At 43.9% G+C, this 19416-nt stretch overlaps 1 protein-coding gene across 3 annotated transcripts in view; it reads right to left on the reverse strand.

Moving 5' to 3' along the window:
* The window catches only part of STRBP (spermatid perinuclear RNA binding protein), a 41229-nt gene that overhangs the window by 2496 nt on the left and 19317 nt on the right, over positions 1-19416 (reverse strand). For all 3 annotated transcript variants that reach the window (XM_074973747.1, XM_074973746.1, XM_074973745.1), the window contains exons 9-16: positions 19083-19194; positions 16255-16347; positions 15292-15491; positions 12060-12218; positions 7894-8028; positions 6687-6827; positions 3390-3513; positions 821-865 (exon numbers count right to left, since the gene is read on the reverse strand). In XM_074973747.1, the coding sequence (XP_074829848.1) occupies positions 821-865; positions 3390-3513; positions 6687-6827; positions 7894-8028; positions 12060-12218; positions 15292-15491; positions 16255-16347; positions 19083-19194 (1009 nt within the window). The remainder of the gene's footprint in view (positions 1-820; positions 866-3389; positions 3514-6686; positions 6828-7893; positions 8029-12059; positions 12219-15291; positions 15492-16254; positions 16348-19082; positions 19195-19416) is intronic.

A 19416-nucleotide genomic window follows, 5' to 3' on the forward strand; every position in this document is an offset into this window, starting at 1 on the left:
GATAAACAGGCTTTATTCATCTAGTATTTAAAAAAGCTGGGGAGTGGGCAGGAGAAAGTACTCTAGAGCTATGGGAGAGGCCCTACGTTTATTTTAGTCCATATGAAATATATTGCACTGCCGTCTTAGATTTCACTGGGTTTCTTAGCAGAAAGGGGCAGTGCAAGTTATGGTGCCTTAGCAGGCTTGAAAAAAGAAAAGGAGGACTTGTGGCATCTTAGAGACTAACCAATTTATTAGAGCATAAGCTTTCGTGAGCTACAGCTCTCTAAGTAACCTACAGAAACTCAGTTGGCTTGACCCAAACAGCAGCATTTAGCCTGCAACTATATAAAATGTGTCTGGACTGGTTATGAGATGTCTGTGGCAGTGGGCATTTCAAACAACTGACTGCAATAAGAGGAAATGCCCACAAGTCTAACTTATGGACTATCATTTTACCAGTGTTTAGCCAAGGGGCATTAGAGTAATATTCAAGGATGTTAGATTTGGCCCTTAGGTATTCTTTGAATGGAGCACAAGTTGGCTGTAAAAAGTAGGAGAACTACTTTAAAATATTCAATTTCACTATGAAAGGGAACAGGCAGTTAGAACAAGCAGTCCTTCCACAATCAGGCAAAGCATAGGCAAAAAGCTACTCCAACCAAAACAAGAACCACAAGGTTATGGCATCAATTTAAAATGTCCTCATTGTCATATTTAAAGTGAGCTCTGATTTTCTTGGATCACACTTGCAAACTCTAGGGCAATCTCTATTTTTGGACTGCCATGATACTTTCAATACCATTTCTAGTGCAGTTAATTAATAGTTCATACATACCATAGGCTGGCGCAGCTGGGCTGTACCCATAAGGTGCCCCATAGCCTACAATACAAACAGAACAAGCATTTGGCTTTATTCCCCCCCAGCATATGAAGAATCATCAAAGGTCGCAAACTTAATACACGGGCCACACACAAAACAGAAAATCCATTCCCAGTTACGTTAAAATACTTAAGCTGCATTAGGGTGTAATCGTTCCAGATTCTGGCTGCAAAAAAAACAAACAAGCCATCTTCCGCGTTTTTTGGAAGCTTCAGCACAGAAGAGTGAAGCTCCACCTTTCTTTCTATTTTCCCTAATATTTTCTCTTGGTTGAAACTTTCCAGTCAATACTGTCGCACTGCAAGAGTTGGTAAGGCCCAGTTTACAGATTCTCTTAATAAAATACTGATATGACTTAATGCATAAAATAGTCATTGTCCTCAATCCCCCAGTTAGGAAAAGGGAAACCTGGAGGCTTGTGGTAAAGGTCCAAATCATCAGCAGATATTTTTGGTGATTAAGAACACTGGCATTTCCGCAGAGTCCAAAGTTATTCCACAGAAGACATCTGAATGGCTGGATAGTAAGTAGGCACTGATGGCAGCTTAAAAAAAATAAACCAAACCATCATGGGGATAGGAGGCATGCAAAGTTAGAGGATACATTCAGTTGCTGAATAAAAAGGAATGGTGACAGCATTGTTCTTGGTTCTTACTGCTTGTTATTTCATTAAGACTTAGTACCATTCATGTCTGGTAAAGCTTTTTTTGAGGGAGGTTAGATTGGGGTGGAGAAGGCTGAAGAGGAAAAAGGTACGTAGGCCAAGAGAAATAAATGCTTAACAAGTATGATGGCTGGGAAATTAAACCTATTTCTGGAAGAATTCCATGCTGGCAAGGACTGTGCCTCTAGCAGGTTACAATGTCTCAAACGACTCCTCAGGCAGAAAAGCAGTTTCAGAAACAATGTTCAAGGCCATTAAAAATGAATTACTGGTTTTTAATATTTATGATTACATCAATATACAGGAACAATGAAGGCACCACATTGCTGACGGTGCCAGGAGGTAAATATACCCAACTACAGGCTGCACTGTTAACGTTTGGGAACTGATGAAGGGTGCAAATTAGAGTCTATACTATATCCTAAAGACCCTTGAGCACTAATGATCAGGGGTTTACTCTTTGGAAGCTAAGTGAACGTTGGCCGTGGAACTTTGGAGGCATAGAGACCAAAGAATAAAATAAAACACACAGAAATGGAGGCGATTCCCCTCCCATCCCCAACTCCTGCGTATTATCTTCTACACCAGTGTGGTTCACCCTCTTCAGATTGGCAACCCCTTATTCAAACTCAAATTTTCGTGATTCCACACCATAAAATGAATAGACAATGATAACCCTAAGTAATTTGTTTGTGTAGCAGGAGAGGTTCACAGAGAATACCTGACCTTGAAGGATAACAGTATGCAGGGAATGGGGGAGGAAGATTTTCTTTGTTTTAGATTGTAGTATGATTTTCAATGCCTCCCGACCACCTGCTCCCCGGGTGTTGACACCCACCAGGTGAGAGACAGTGTTTTAGATGAAGCGAAATATAGAGGAAACCCAGAAGTTGCTATGCACTTCATTGTCTCTGTAGCTACAGTTTTGTTTATTGTGGCTGCTAACCCTAAAACAGCCTGACCAGCGATGTGAATTCTGCGTGAAGGGGCCCAAGTATAAATGGGAACCAAAAAGCCTTTTAATTTGGACCTGCAGTTTTGCTGCTCAAAGCAACGCAGCCAACATTACACAGCATCATCCGTCAGAATATGAATGTGAATTTCCTTCCTTCATTTCTCCCAACATGACAGCTGTTAATAGACATCTCTGCTCACAGCCCCAGATTGTGCAGGGTGCTCCCGAGAGCACAATGACTTCCAAATCTGCCAGCATAATCCCCACAGTTCGCGACTCTGGGGCGCATTCCAGCCCGGCAGCAAGTTCCATTCCAATAGCCGTTCCCCAAGAGGACTGAAGGGTCTCTCTTACTGTGACTCAGACTGCTCCTAGAGGAGATTCATCAGGCGGCAAAGCACTTCTCATGGGAAGCAATGCGCGCAGGACAGGACTTTCATTTTGCATGCACAAACAATACCCCTCTGCTCTTATTAAGGATAATCCTGTAGCATTATCTAGAATGAGAAACTCTTGGTAAAGCCAATCGTAATACTAACAGGCATCTTCCAGGAGACTTCACAACCAGGCACAGAGTTGTGGGAATCATGCCATGGTGAGAGTTATGAGAAAGGCAGATATCAGAATTACAAAGCCCCAGGGAAAGAGCTGGATAGCGATGCGCTCATCTTCCATGCACAATAAACCGCAAGCGAGATACATTTCCAGCTTTACAGACTCTCTGACTTTTCCCTTCATTTAAACCCCCACGCATTTCCCCCCATGGCTCTTCTCAAATGCTACAAAACTAAACAGGTCACTAGCATGGATGAGTCTGACCCATAGAGAGGTGAACATCAGCAGCCATAGTTCATCCACGGACAGTTGGGCTCGACAGACCCTTAGCTGTTAGTGCTATGACGTACCTGGTGTTATGTATCCAGTAGCAGCGGCTGCCCCAACAAATGCCCCTCGTGTTAAAGCGCCTCGACCTCTGCCTCGAGCAACCTGGACTGCTGCAGACACAGCTGTATTTACAATTCCTTTAGTCTGTGCAGAATAATAAAAATGGCATGATGCAGAACATGATACACAAGGCAATCCATGGTAAACCCAGCTAATGATCTGTATGAATCACCTCTAATGCTATATTCAACCTGCCAGGCTTGTTAAAGGCAACACACACTCACTCACTCCATTCCGAAGCGCAGCTGTGCAGAGTTGGGGACTGTGGAACAGACCTATACGTGAGCTCACTAGTTCTCCATTTACAGAATCCCCTTCCCTGGACAGAATGAATGGAGCATTGGCAGCTGTGCCAAAGGGCATCTTTGTTTCATTCCAATGCCATAGTAATCAGCTCTCTTACTTAGCCTGAAAGCTCTTTGGGGCAGGGATGGGCTATCTTTTTGTCACATGTGCGATGTGACTCTGATAGGGCACCAATGTGCCACTACACTCTGCTACTGATCTCCACCTCGCTTGCCTGTAGGGAGCTGCAGGGACGTGGGGTCCCTGCTGCAAAGCTGGATTTGTTACATTGTCAGAAATCCTGGACACTTTTTGAGAGAGTGACGTGGCCCAGAGGAGAGGGGGAGGATATTGACCCTATTTCTTCCCACCTCTCCTCTCTGGCTTGCCTCCCCCATGAAGTGCTGAGCTAAGAGCTGGAGCAGTCAAGTTGGGGCGAGCGGGGGGGGGGAAGGGAAGCGGGAGGGAGGGAGGAGAGAGGACAGAGAGAGAGAGAGAGGACAGAAGCATTGGCATTTTTATTGTAATATTTCCCTGTAACATATCAAAGGTGAAATCTCAGCCTTATTAACTTCAAGAGGACCAGGATTCTACCCCAAATGAAGCAAAAAAGCCTGGGTAAGATTTTTCAAAAATACCAACCTATCCTTATGCTCCTAAAGTCACGCTTAGGGCTTCTACTCAACGTTTAGTTCAGGGCAAGCGGGGCTGTAAATCTACCCTGCACCAGCTTGCCATGCACTAAGTGTCCGTGTGGACCCCCGGCTGCTGCACATTAACAGCTAATACATGCTGATCTGGTCCCATTTCAAAAAGGACTAGGCTAACTATGTACGAGAGTTAGTCTGTGGCCAGCTAGTTCAGGTAGATTCACACCTCAGCTTGCCACTAACTGTTTGTGTAGACGAGCCCTTAGGCATCATTAAACTGGGTTGCCAGATTTTCAGAAGTGTTGGCCACTCAGCTCCTGTAGGTTGGGTTGGCAACTGTCAGATGACTGGCACATTTCAAAATTTGGCCACTGATTTTGACTTTCAGGAATCTTGGCTGCTTACAGTTAGACTCATTAGATAGGAATTAAACTTGAAACACAGAGTTACACTTCCTTTGGGCTAGTATGTGCAGTATCCATTCAATCTGATAGATCTTTTCCCATGTCCTCACAGGGAGATAGATTTGCATAGAATCATAGATGGTCGAGAGGTCATCTGCTCCAATACCCTGCACTCATCCCGGACAGGTGTTTGTCTAACCTGTTCTTACAAATCTCCAGTGATGAAGATTCCACAATCTCCCTCAACACTGGGATTAATTGCTTTACTACCCTGACAGGAAGTTTTTCCTAATGTCCAACCTAAACCGCCCTTGCTGCAATTGAAGCCCGTTGCTTCTTGTATCCTCACAGGTTAAGGAGAACAATTTTTCTCCACCCATCTTGTAACAACCTTTTATGTACTTGATGTAATGGGCCTATCCGTTTTAAATGCTGAGTGTCTCTAGTGGTAAGAATACATCCTTCCTACTTAATTTTTATTTTCTGGCCCACTGTAAGATCTATTCCCCTCTAAAAATGTCTGAATAAATCCCTTGCCTTCTCTCTTTTCATTTTGTTATAATTATCTTATTCCTTAATTACCTTCTGGCTCCGGCTGCTTATCCTACTCAGTAAACGCCATTTCTTAATTTTTTCTTCTCGAAGTGCACAATCGCTACACTTGTGTAGACAGCTCTGTTGTTCTAACCCTAGACTGCGCTGGCCAAATCTCCTTTAGAAACTCTGATTTTTCCTTCTTTTAAATAAAGGGAGAGAGTCTGCATGTGTGCATCAAACCACATCGTTCCCCAAGCATAGTCAGCAGCTGCAGGCTAACTGGCAACCTCATGTAGCAGATCAGAGAGCTTTAGAAGAATAGTATTGACATGGCTTATTGCAAAGAAATAAGAGCAGAATATGACTAAAAATCAGAGTCATATTCTTAACTGCCGTCTTTGTGTGGAATAACATTCTTCAGGAATTGGATTTTAAAATAATAATGGAAGCTGAAGAACTTCCATGATGCAGGAATTAGAGGTCTCAGTGCGCCCAGGAGAATTCTATAAACATAATTGTTAGGTACAGAACTTAATGAATACATGTGGCTGATAATTTCTCTGAATATATTTTATGCTGCAGCAGGATGGAACAAAATTCATTTTTGCAAAGACTGGAAAAGAAATCCTAATTCTAGTTAATCTGCACAATGCAGATCAAAGCTGTAACTGTTAGGACTTTTTCTGTGTGTGGCTCTCTGGAAGAAGTACACTGATAATATAGAATGGACAGATCACTGTGGCTCTCAGTAACCTTTTTAATTATTTGAATTATTAGAATCTAATATAAAAAGAAGATTGAAGTGAAGTTTTTATAAAACAAATCCTCCTCATCCAATGAAATGCTGCATTTGAAAAGGGATACCCCTCAAACAGTTTAGGCTCAAAATTCAACTTAGTCTAGAAGCTAGAGGTTGTGTCTATCACCCTGCTATAAACAAGGTATTCTTTAAGTCTGCCTCTGTTACTATCAGAGAGGTAGTGCAGCCTAGGGTATTGCACTGGACTTGAACTCAGGAGACCTGAGTTCTATAACCGACTCCAGCACTGACCGACTGTGTGACCTTGGGCAAAGTCACTTCCCCTCTCTCTGTCTTCTTTATGTAAGATGGTAAGCACTTTGGGGCATAGACTGTTCTGTGTCTTTGTACAGCCCTAACACACTGAGGCCCTCACATCAGCTCAGGCCTCTCAGTCCAATTAACAAATTACTAACAACAACAGAGTAATAAAACCAAAAGACAATGCTTCCAATGGACCTGCTGAAAAACAACGGACTGAAGTCATGTGCTCCTCTGCAGCCACCATTATCTAATGCTACCCCAGGGCGGTGCTGACATAGATAATGGTGCTAACTATACAAGGCAACTGGGGATTCTTACCTGAGGGAGAATCTTCTTTTTCTTATTGTTGGCTGCATTAGGCCCAGAAAAGAGCTTCTCAAGTGCTGCTAAAGCAGCGCTCGCTTTTGCCACCTTCTTATTTGGACCTGCGCCTCTGAACTTCTGCCCATCTACTTCTACCTAAAGCCAAGAGGTTAATTTAGAGCCAGTACTTTTCCTGGTGGGAACGACAACTCATATTTACAACCAGATCCCAGCTGGAATCATGAGCCATTTATAAAAAAAACTTCAACAACAAGTAAGTCCAGTTATGGGTGAAACTAACTTGTATTTCCTCCAGTGAGTTCAAAGCACTCCACAATCAAGAGCTAATTAAACCCAGTAGCTCCATGTGATAGGTAGTTATCACTTGAGCCACTAACCACTTCTGAAATACAGCTGATTAACAGGACAGAAGTTAGGAATCCCATATCAACTTGAAACTGAACGGGGAATTTAAAGAGGTAAAATACATTTACTTGGGATGGAATTTGGCAGGGATTAACTCGCTGGCATTTGGGAAGGTTGCCATGAAGTCTTTGGTGAGCAGGACCTTAGCTTTATATCTCACCCAAAATTATACTTTTAAATGATCCCCAAACCCCACAACATTTTTGGGGCACCTACGACCCTAATCAATCAGCTTTGCACCTCCATCATCTTCAAGAACCTGCATTATGGCTACCCTTTGGCTAAAGAGAGCTACCTTGTACTCTCTTTAGAGACCATCAATGCTGATTCTAGGTCAGCCCACGAACCTGCTGCTGCAGAGTAAAATGAGCCAGAGACCAAATGGGCTCCCTCTGTTACATCATTCCTAACCCCTGCTAGGCTGGCAACAAGAGGATCAAATCAGGGCACTCATACAGGGCTGCCAGGACCCGTCCATGACACATAGTGGGTAGTGGTTTTTGTTACTCAGCTGCCCTCTCCCCATGGCAGGGCAGGGATGTGATGTGTTTAGGGGCTTTCATAACCAAATCCTCCTTGCTGAATTACCTAGGGCAAGGAGAACATTCCCCTGCCATCTCCACAGTCATCCTGGCATTGGGAGATACAGGAACCTGAAAAGGTTACCATCCCTCTTGTGGAAGAGAACGAACAGTAAGGCTCTGGAATAACATTAAGTGGCAAATGAAAGCTACCAAGAGGACTGAAGCACGGTCAGCAAAACCACCTGCAGATTTCTGAGCACTGCTTCACTCACCTCCATTACAAAGCGCTTATCATGGCTCCCACCTGTCTCAGAGATGAGCTCATACTTAAGACCTCTTCTTTTTTCATTTAGCTCCATCACTGGGTTTTTGCCACTTGCTGTGAGGATAGGGCCCTGAGTTCTTACCTACAGAGACAAGATATATTATAACCGTAACAACTCTGAATGGCAGACACACATCTACAGCATGTCTGCCTATAACAGCTGCCCACCTGGACAGTCTGGCTGCCCACCTGGAAAACGCCAGTATTAATCATCTTCCTTTTGTGTTTCTGCAACAGCCAGTTCTTCCTGATACATCCGCCTTAGCAGGCTCTCTAGGGACGGACCGGCAACAGAGACACAGCATTGTCAGAGCTTCAGCACAACCTGCTGCACCAGAACAGCAGATATGAAGCCCCGCCCCCAAGGAAAGCGGAGGGATGAACCATTTAAAAAATAAAATAAAATAAAATACTGCCACCCGCTCATTTCAAGCGCAGCAGGCAGCTAGCCAGGCAGTCGGTGTCTCCATGACCAATCGTGATCACCTTCACATCACAGCACGGAGCGTCATGCTGCTGGCTGCCCCGGGAGCCTAGACTCAAAGGGCACCCAGGCTGAAGGACAGACCGTGTCAAGGTGTCAAGTTTCTTGAAAGCAACTCTCTGCTACTAAACAGAAGGGGATTGGCTTTCCCAGCTCCGCACATCTCTACTGCCTCATCTAACCATCCCTTTGGCACTTCCAATCTCTGACTGGGGAAACCACAGAGTGTAGGTCATACATCACAGTAGATATAGCTGGTTTCAGAGTAGCAGCCGTGTTAGTCTGTATTCGCAAAAAGAAAAGGAGGACTTGTGGCACCTTAGAGACTAACCGATTTATTTGAGCATAAGCTTTCGTGAGCTACAGCTCACTTCATCGGATGTAGCTGTAGCTCACGAAAGCTTGTGCTCAAATAAATCGGTTAGTCTCTAAGGTGCCACAAGTCCTCCTTTTCTTTTAGTAGATATAGCTGTTATCTTGGGTTAGAAATGCAGAGACAAAGAGCCAGTACACCAGTACAGCAGACGGCATTATAGTCTGCTGTGCTGGAGGCACCAAAGCAGATACTGAAAAGTGAGAAGAACACAGAAAATTAGGAGAGCCAGGCCAAGATTTTCAGAAGTGTCAAGTACCCAACTCGAGGCACCTGCCCTCTGAAAATAAGGTCCCTTTAAGGCATCTCAATTTAGGCACCCAAAATCCTGAGTCACTTTTGAAAACCTTAGCCCTTGTAAACATTTCTAACTTTTTACATGAAAAACAGTTACGATTTGCCTTTAGTTAAAAACGATCTAAATGATTCTAGTTCTTTTTAAAACAGGGTTAAAAAGGCTAATATGATTGTGATGCTGTATGGAATATGGGAGACATATTATAATATTGTTAATACCAATATTATAAAAGTGCAATGAACCTTACTAGATATACCATGTAAGGCATCATCGGAAAAGTTATAATTCACTAGATACGGTAATCTTGTTTATATGTTTGTATTATCTTTGTGTTGTAAGTTATAGATATTTAGGGTATATCCGTATTTCCGAACTTGTGCTGTGCATCTGGGTGACATCCCCAGACAGATTGGCATCAACACTGCCCAGCCTCCTTGATGGCTCATCAAGGGACATGAATTATACACTGAACTCATTGAAAGGGTCAGGGCTACATCTTATGACTCAGCAAGGCATGCAGGGGCATGCCTATGGACAGAACTCTAAGGCACTCCAGGGGATGTGCTGGGCAGCTTGTGTTTGAAACAAAGGAAAGACAAGCCGCATGGCAAAAGACTATAAAAGGCAGCTGCATCTTCTCCATTTTTTCTTCATTCCTGCTTCTTACTTCTGGAGTAACTTTTCTACAGACTGAAGCTCTGAACAAAGGACTGAATGACCCATCCAAGCTGTGGATGTATTCCAGAGGGACTTTCAAGCCAGCAAATTCACCAACACTGCTAAGAACCTGATACAAAGACTTCAGAGTCCATGTATGTATGTAATTGTTTTATCATTTAACAACTCTTCTTGTCCTTTTTTCTTCATAGTAAACCTGTAGTTTTAGATGCTAAAGGATTGGCTGGCAACATGGGATTTTGGGAAAGATCCAACCTAATACTGACCTGGGAATAAGAAAAGGAGGACTTGTGGCACCTTAGAGACTAACAAATTTATTTATATTTAATGCTCAAATAAATTTGTTAGTCTCTAAGGTGCCACAAGTCCTCCTTTTCTTTTTGCAGATACAGACTAACACGGCTGCTACTCTATGACCTGGCAATGTGGCTGGCCCTTTGGGGTCAGAAGAACATTTTGTATAGTGAGCAGAATTTTTAAAATAACTTCTCACCTTACTGCACCTAGGTGCTGATTGGGAGTCTGAAACTGGAATGCAATAAAGGGGCGGTGTGGTTTTTTTTTTTTCCTCCTTCTTCTTCTTGGTAACCAGGGTGGGGATCAGAAGCAGTTTGTGACTGGTTGGGGAGTATAACTTCAGTGTTACCCACAGTCTTGGGAGTATCTGCTCTCCTTTTTGCAACCTGCCCTGACCTTGGCATTTCCAGTGAGGGCTACGCTAGGCACCTTGGCTCACAATGATTATTAAGGCTATGAGTTGGTCACAGAAGTCCGGGATTTTACATGTCCTCCAAGACTTCATCACCAGGGAGGGGCACCTCGGGCTTTTGCGATTTATTGTTTATTGCCCATGACCTGTCTGTGACTTTCACTAAAAATAACTGACAAAATCTCAGCCTTAGTGATTATACATTGTCTGGCTCTAAGTTTGAAGTCACATTATCTAAATTGGTTAAGTTATGAAGAAATCCACATTTCAATGTACTGAAAAGCATCTATAGAGCAGGCAGATTACTTAAATTTATATGTGTAGCAAAAAAGCACTTACATTTGAAAGGAGCATAATATCTAAAAATAAGGCAAAATTCTATACCTATTTATCTGCACAACCTCCTGAGTGCATCACAAAGGTATCAGCTACAGCAATGAAAATTCAAATTAAAGCTCTCGCTTCCATGCTTAACACAAACACGCTTCTAGAATTCCTGGGGATGATTATGAAGAATGGTGGTACAAATGGAGATGGGGAGAATAGAGTCTAAGAGTACGTCTACACTGCAATAAAAGGCCCACGGCATGGCTGCGGCTGGCCAGGGACAGTGGACTTAGTTTACGGGGCTATAAAATTGCAGTGTAAACACTTGGGCCCGGGCTCACCGGGTCTCAGAGCGTGGGCTCCAGCCTGAGCCCAAATATCTACACTGCGGCCCAAGCCCCACAAGCCTGAGTCAACTGACCCGAGACTCAGCGCCCGCAGGTTTTTAATCGCGGTACAGACACAGCCTAAGAGAGAACTCTGAATTGCTTGGTTTGTCAGCTCATGACAACTATGTAAATATTGGAAATGGTTTAAGAAAATATTTAATTAATAACATACTGCAGACCCCTTCCAACTGGACTCTTGGAAACATTCAGCATAGACTGGTCAAGTTAAGGCATTTGGTCCTTCAGGGAATACTACATTTCCCACAAATTCAGTGGGAAAACAGAAGCACAATTTGCTCTTTAGAGTTCCTTAATTAAGCTACAAGTCCCAAAATTAAGCTAGCGTAACTTTAGACTGTAGCATTTTTCTAGTCAATTCATAAGTACACATTTAAAGACATGATAATGCCTTTCACATTATTTAAATGCATCCGTATTCATTGTGTTACTTTTCTGTACTTCTATCAATCTATAGGTACTTTTAATGTAAAAACAGCTCCAAACAATGAATTATGTTATAAAATAGAAAAACATTACATTTGTTACTTATTTGTCTTACAAGTGTGCCAAGATTGAGGCCTCAGCGTGCTAGGTGCATAGTAAGACTGTCTTACCCTGAAGAGCTCACAGTCTAAATATGATGAGAGAAAGAAAAAGAAAGAAAGATCCTCACGTTACGGCTCAGGAACAGAGGCACAGAGAGATGGAAGGGATTTGCCCATGGTCTCACTGGCAGTCTGTGGCAGAGATGGGAATTGAAACCTGATCTCTTGATTCCCAATCCAGTGCCTTAACTACACAAGACCATTGTCCTCATGGAAAGCTCTGTCACTGCGTTTTCCAGGGAATACCCACCTCTAAGGTAGAGGAGGTGTCAATTGTAGAATTTCCAGTATTATTGCTTGAGTTTGAAGAGAGAGTCTCATTTTTGCCTTCGGTATCTGATTTTTCATCAGAGCTCATGCACTCAATATCTGCATCAAAGCCAGTTGGGTAGCCCATTGCTTGTAATACCTATACCAAACGACATTAAACGAGATGTAAAACCAGTTTGGGGTTTGGAAGTGAATGCAAGGCTGATTATACAGCAGTAAAAAGGCCACATACACTTCAGGGGGTAACTCACTTTGAAGTTCATTTTTCACCCAGTTAAAAACAGCAAAAATCAAGTACTAATGGGAAAATGGGCCCCAACCTTCCTAAGCTGCAAAATATAATTGAGAGTTTCCACTGTCAAATGCACCAGCAGTTCATAAATACCATTTTCCAAACGGAGGCTCCCATGTATAATATGGGATTAAAATTCAACCTATAAAATACAGGATCTATATGCAAAGTAGTTAACTATTTACAACTCTGGTTAGACCACATCCACTATGTAATACTACTTGACAGCGTGACCAAGACATTCTGTTTCGCATCTTAAGTTCCTTTGAGCTCAGCATATACAAGTTTGCAGAGCAAGGACAAAGCGTCTCATAGGAACTGAGGCACCAGGCCATCTGCAATATAGGATGATACACATGTAGCATCAAGCCCAGATGTTAACTGTTTTCAGTTTCCAAGGTGGCAACAAATGCAGGAGTTACCGTATGCCTTGGTTTTCCCAGACAGAACCCCTTTTTTTTGAGCTTGCTTTCTTCTCTGTCCAGGTAGGGTTTTCAAACAACAGGCAACGTCCGGGGTTTTTGCAGAGCAGACAAGCTGCAGCTCAGAAAGACTCCCGATGGGACCATTCCCCTGCAAGTCAGAGCTGCCGGATCCTGCTCACCCAGGCCCCAGCTCTCAGCCTTGGGGAAATGATCCTGCAGGGAGGCGCTGACTGATGACTGTCGCAGCATCCTGGGCTGGTGCCCTGGGTGCTGACTGACGGCTGGGCCCTGCTATTGTGACAGGGAACGACGCTGCCCCCCACCTCCAGTGAGTACCCCCTGCCACAAGTACGCCCTCCAGCATCCCCAACTGTATTTCTCTCCCCCTGCAATGTTCAGGTTTTTGGGAACCTGAAATATGGTAACCCCTAAGCAAATGGTAACGTGCAGCCTAAAGATAAAAATCTTGGCTTGAACACAGCACGGCTGGAATCTAGGACTGAAAAGGTTTCCCATCTGCAGCTGGTCCAAGAACATCAGCTGACAAACATAACCAAAGATGCACCTCCCTCTCAGTGCTGTAGGGGTGGCCTGATCTGAGGTGTGCCTGGCAGTGAATCAGTAAAGGAGACCCAGGCTAATGGAAATGTAAGGGAGTAATTGGCTATTTTATCTGGACAGGAACGTGAAGTACTTCAAACCTCCTGGGCTGTCCCCAGGCTGCTTTCAATCAGCCACTTTGTAGGAGAGAAGCACAGAACCTGATTTTGTCACAGCCAAACACTTTCCCCAAGGGGTCTCCAGAAGAGAGGGGGCACTCTCCCCCATCACGCACAATGATGCGGCAGGTCAGGCAGTTCTGTGACTGACTCCCTGATCTACCTATGCAGATGTGTTCAGTGGGCACAAAAATGTAGGTGTGAATGGACTCTGAGGCCAAGCTGAAGCCCCCCCTGAAAGTTTGGTCTCAAAAGCAAAGCTTGCAGACATGCCTACAGATGCCAAACACTGAACATGGAACGGGAAACAGCATAAATAAATATTCCCCTCCAATCAAGGGGCCCAGGCAGCTCCAGCCCTCTTTTCCCTGCCCCAAAGGTTGGTCGGGGGCAAGTACCGCAGTCACAGACAGCTCCATTCCTCCCCGCCCCGTTCGGGGGTGCAACACCATCACTTGCCTGTCAAAGACAGCTGCAGATTTAGAGCTTTAAGTATATAAACAGTGAACCCTAAAAATGGAAACATCCTAATTTAGCCCTACGATCTCTTGGTGTGTGAGCAAGCAGGGCATGGGCTGCCAGGAAGCAGCAATGCTGGGCTCTGCAGGGCCGGCCTGCCAGCTGGTCCTCAGCTTGAAAGAGGGTGGTTCCAAAGCATAGCCCACAGGGTGGGTGGGTAAATTTGGGGAAAATGGGGCTATGGGAGGCTCCAGCCAGGAACCACAGAGGGGCCCTGCGGGAGGAGGGCAGAGATAAGATCCTGATTTTCAAGGCAGAATTCTTAATGGTATTAAGAAAAGAGAATAATTATTGGGGCAAAATGTAGGTGTGAGGACGACGGGATGGGAGGACACATACAAAGCCACATCTCCTGCAGAATGATACATTCTGTCAAATACTTTTGGGCGCTTTGAGCATGAAAGCAAAGGGACAATGGGATTTTCAAACTCCTAAATCAAAGGAAAACTGAAAGTTGCCAGATGAACCTTCTGAAAAGGAAGTTCACTCAAAATACATGAAAGGAAGCACAGATAATGACAGATGGGTTTGTTCTTGTAATTGCAGCTCTGCGCACTCAGATTCTCATTTTGTTTTTGCAGTTTGCAGACAACTTTTCCTCCCTCCTCAGCAATGCACACAGGGAACGTCTGGTACAGCAGACCCTAATCTATCTACGAATTTATATGGGGATGACTATGGTGGCCTTTTTTATTTACTAGACACCAACTCCAGTCTCACTGTTTTACCAACTCCAGCTTTCTCCCACAGAGCCTCTGGAAAGGGGAACAATGGGGTATGGCTCAGGCTGCCTCATACTGATAGACTATTGTGATTCACCATCCTCTATTTACTGTAGCACCCAAGATGTGCTAGGTGATTTCCAAACACTCAAGATGAGATGGTCCCTGCTCCAAGGAGCTCACAACCCAAGGATAGGGACAGGCAGAGGTGAGGGGAATGGGAACAACGGAAGGATGAGCCATCATACTAGTAACTAGCAAGGGCAACCAAAAAAACCAAAACACAGAACCCACTCATACTCACTCACCGACCTCTGGAGGCTTGGACAGCTCAGTTCACTTTTCCCCTCTTACCTGTTCACCATGGGATCTGGACATGCCAGAGCACTTTGAAAAGGCTCAAGATAGCAGGTTTGATCCACACTGCCTCTCCTTAGAGGGTTTGCCCATTGATAGTTCTGATCATATTTGTTCTGTGTTTTCCAGGATCTGGGGCTGGAATTATCAACTTAATTCATATTCAAGTCTGCCTTACCTTCACTGCCACATGGAGCTTAGCTGTTTTCTTAGAAGGTCCTGATGCTTCATAGGTCGTACCATCAACATCTACAGACATTGTGAAGACTGGGGCATGGACTGGACCCGACTGCGACAGAAGCTTGTACTGAAGCCCTGGCCTGATTTGGTTCAGTCTCATCAGAGCGTTCATGAGATCGATTGCTTTACTGTCTAGGACTATTATGGGAGAGGGTGAGAAGGAAAAAAAAGATTAACAAAAGAAATGGAGAAGGGAAACATTTTGCATTTCTAAAGCACCATCCATCTGAGCAGCTAAGTGCGCTATATAAACATGAATGAATGAAGCCTCCAGCCATCCACTCCCCCAGTGGATCATGACCATTACTATTCAATCCCTTTAGACCATTCCCCTGCATGTTCTTCCTGGCTGCTACAACTTGATATGGAATTTCATAGGTCATACGGTACTGCGAGTGCTACCTGCAGCCGGATTCCACATGAAACTAGGCACCAGAAGCGATTTGTTCACAATAATCCAGAAAAAACTCCTGGTTTGTATATACAATACAGGTGATCTGTCAATGGAATCAGCACCTATCTCCTGTCCCAAATGTGGGATGTGAACAATCAGTTCTACATATTTGAGGTCTTGGTCTGAGGCTGTTTGAGAGACAACTGCCAGACATTACAAATAAAATACATGAATTCTTTGGACAACCTAAGTTTTAATATCACCTGCTGGAGTAACCTCATCAGCGACGTGAGTCAGTCAGCCAGGCAAATGTGTACAAAGAAATTCAAACTCCTCTGCTTAAAGGTGGGTTTCAAGTTCTGAGCACAGTGGGATTGGGAACACATACTTCATTCCAGAAGCTCTTTCACATGCCATTCCACACAAACACCAAGAAGTTTTTGTCTCAGCTCCTACTATAACCAACAATGGCTCCTTGAAGTCAGAACAGATAAAAGCTGCACTTACTTTTCCTCAAGTTGCGCTTCATCTTTTTATTTGGATCTTTATCATCCCCTAATCCATCTTCAAATGGCCTTTTCAGAGCAGAGGAGCCAGCACCTAAAAGACAGTTCTCCTTGTAATATGGATTTAATAGATAGCGGAAAACAAGGCAACAATCCCATAGCACCTGTCTGATTAGTCCCATTACTTTCTGCTTTGACGTTAACCTTATAATAAATACAGACCCTGACAGGTGATTGTTAAAGAATTTATATTTCTACATAGAAGAAAGCGTTAGCTTATAACTGGCAGCAGAAGGTCATGTGGGGAGTCTAAGTTTCCACTGTTGCCTGCAGAGGTCCACAGTACTGAACTTGGCAACATTAGCCAATCAAATCACATTCAAACCTCCACTTCCTTACCAGCTCAAATATCAATAGTAAGGCCTATAGATAGTGTTACATTTATTGTAATCATCATCGTAAATATCTGGAAATCTCTGCAAGAGATTTCTTAAGTCCAACAGTTGAAGTTTTATTTTAAAAGCCAACATTCTTTAGGGGAGCTGAAGTCAGAGATCCAGGAAAAGCAAAATCCAACACTGACTTTGTATTTCAGCAAACTTCAAAAGTTTCTGTAATTGGAGGCAGCTTTGGTTCAGTAAATAAATCTTAACACTCAGCGCCAGAGAAATCACTGTCTCTTTAGTATTGTATTTCATTTACATTATTTTATATCTCAAATGTGCCTGCCCACCAGACTGTAGGGCTGCTAACATTTTAGATATCAACAGTAGCGGGACCAAAAAACAAACAAACAAAACAAACCTGTCTTCCTCATTCAATCTCATTGTGTTTTTATTGATAAGCTACCTCCAGCTGAAATACACAACAGATCTATCAGAATACAGTATGTCAATAATTCTCCTGAGCTCAGCATCCATCAGATGGGCGAAAAAAGCATCTCTTGATTCTATTTGCCGTAATAGAAATAAAGTCCCTGTAATAGTGTCACTGGATCAATGTTCTCACTTTAAAAATAAATGGCTAGGACTGGCCTCACCATTATCAAGTGACACGAAACTATTATTTCTGTGACAGTGCTCCAACTCCAAAGACATGAGCTCTCAATTATAAAATGGCCTGGATTGAGCAAATGGTCTAATAGGATGCATTAATCAGATCCAACTAAAGGAACTATGCTAACATAACCAGTGAAACTGAAATGCCAAAGAGGGTGGAAAAGGGGAATAATTTTTAAAAATGCTTTAGAATTAATCTTTCATGTAGACTTTAGCAACTTTATGACAGGGAGCAAGTCCTCTGGCTTGTTCCACTCACCTTGATCCGAACTGCCTGTTCTAAAATCTCCGATATCTAAACCTCTACAGCAGTGTTCTTCAGTTAGCAGCATATTAGCCACATCTGGCCCACAAGTCGTTCTGGTTATCCTGCTCCTCGTCAGCTGTTCCATCCTGCTCCCTGCTAGGGGCTCCACTGTAAGGGCAGTCCCACTGCCTGGCTCCTGGGCTCCAGCCCCTGGGCTCCCATGCCAGGAGATCCCTTTCCCTCTCTGGCTACACAGCATCCCCCACACCAGCCGGTGCCAGCCCAGGGGAGAGGCAGGTCAGCATGGGATCAGGTAGGGAGCACAGGAGCCAGAACAGAGTATCAGGGCCATCGCTGGAGCCAGGTAGTAGGCCATCCCTACAGCAGGGTCCCCATCTGGAAGCAAGAGGCAGGGATGGGACAGGCTCGGGGGCGGGGTCACTCCTTGCTCCCCGGGTTTCTCCCAGCTCCCGCACAGCCCCCCCCCCTTTCCCAGCTCCCTGCACTCAAGCAGTATTAAGGAGGCTCCTGTCTTCGGCAGCTACTCCCTTCTCCCTACCCTTGGGGAAACACTACTCATTCAGAGACTCAGGATTTTTGGTGAGCTGAAATTTGGATGAACAGACTTTACTTGTAAAATGGCATGACTGTAAAGAGAGGGAAAATGAACTGCCCCTAATTGGACTAGCACCCTGTGTGCCATTCAAAAAAATCAGCCAACATGCCATCTTCAGCGCACACGCCACAGGCTGCTAACCCCTTCCAGCCAGGCAAAGAATTGGCGTGCTTTCACTAGAGAGCAAACACTGGAAGAGCCCTCCGAGGTTTGAGCAATGCCTGATTCGGCCTCCCAGAAAACCGAATTGAACATCACTGCACCATTTTAATTCTGGTTAGAAAATATCCTTAACATTCATTTCAGGGTCTAAGAGTGGGTGAGACAGATGGAGCTACGAGGACTGCCTGATGTATTGTTTGGATATTTGGACCACCACTGGTTCAGACTATGGAAATCTACTTTTTTTTTTTTTAAATAATATAGTTCAAGATAAAAACTGTAACAATACTGTGCTTAGAGAGAGTTTTTTAGGACAATTTTATTTTACTTTACCATTTTCTCTAAGGGATTCTTTGCAGTGAATCTGAGCAAGGACACTGACCTAATATTGCTCATTTTGGCTTGTCTAAAGGTTCTTGCTCCCCTAGCATAAGAGACATGCATTACTTTCACTCCCCAGGCCGCAAGGAGGACATACATCAGAAGAAAACCACATGCTACACTGCAGCGGTTATATTTTCCATGTTCTTTTGTAAGTTCTATTATTTAGTGACTAGAGACCGCTGATAGATTTTCCTCTAATATTATAATCATTTTTTTTTTTTTAAAAAGAAAAGTTCTTCTGACACACACAGCACATAACCCAGAATTTCACCAAGCTATGTTCCAAAGACTCAGTTTAGCACCCAGGTTACATCCGGTTTGTGTTTTTAACAACATTTCCCCAAGAGACAGTCTGGACTCACCTTCTTTGTCAGTAACTGACCAGGAATATTTCTGAAAGGATTTATTTGATGGGAGAGGGTCCATTTCGAGCACCTTATAGATCTGACCAAAGGCTGATAGCCTGAGCGCATGCTAGGGAAAAGCAGAAACGAGACACATCACTGCAATGCTCTGCCCAGGTGTCTGAACTTCTGATTAAAACTCTAGACACAGGATCAACATCTCTCCTATGAGGAAGGACTCAAATCTCTATGGAAAGGGTTAATTAGAGAGAGATAATAGAAACAGCCACTTCTGGGATACACTGTATGAAATTCACCCCTGTTCAGAGCACCAGCACAGGACCTATGCGCC

The sequence above is a fragment of the Natator depressus genome, chromosome 16 (assembly GCF_965152275.1).
Source record: "Natator depressus isolate rNatDep1 chromosome 16, rNatDep2.hap1, whole genome shotgun sequence".
Taxonomy (NCBI): Eukaryota; Metazoa; Chordata; order Testudines; family Cheloniidae; genus Natator; species Natator depressus.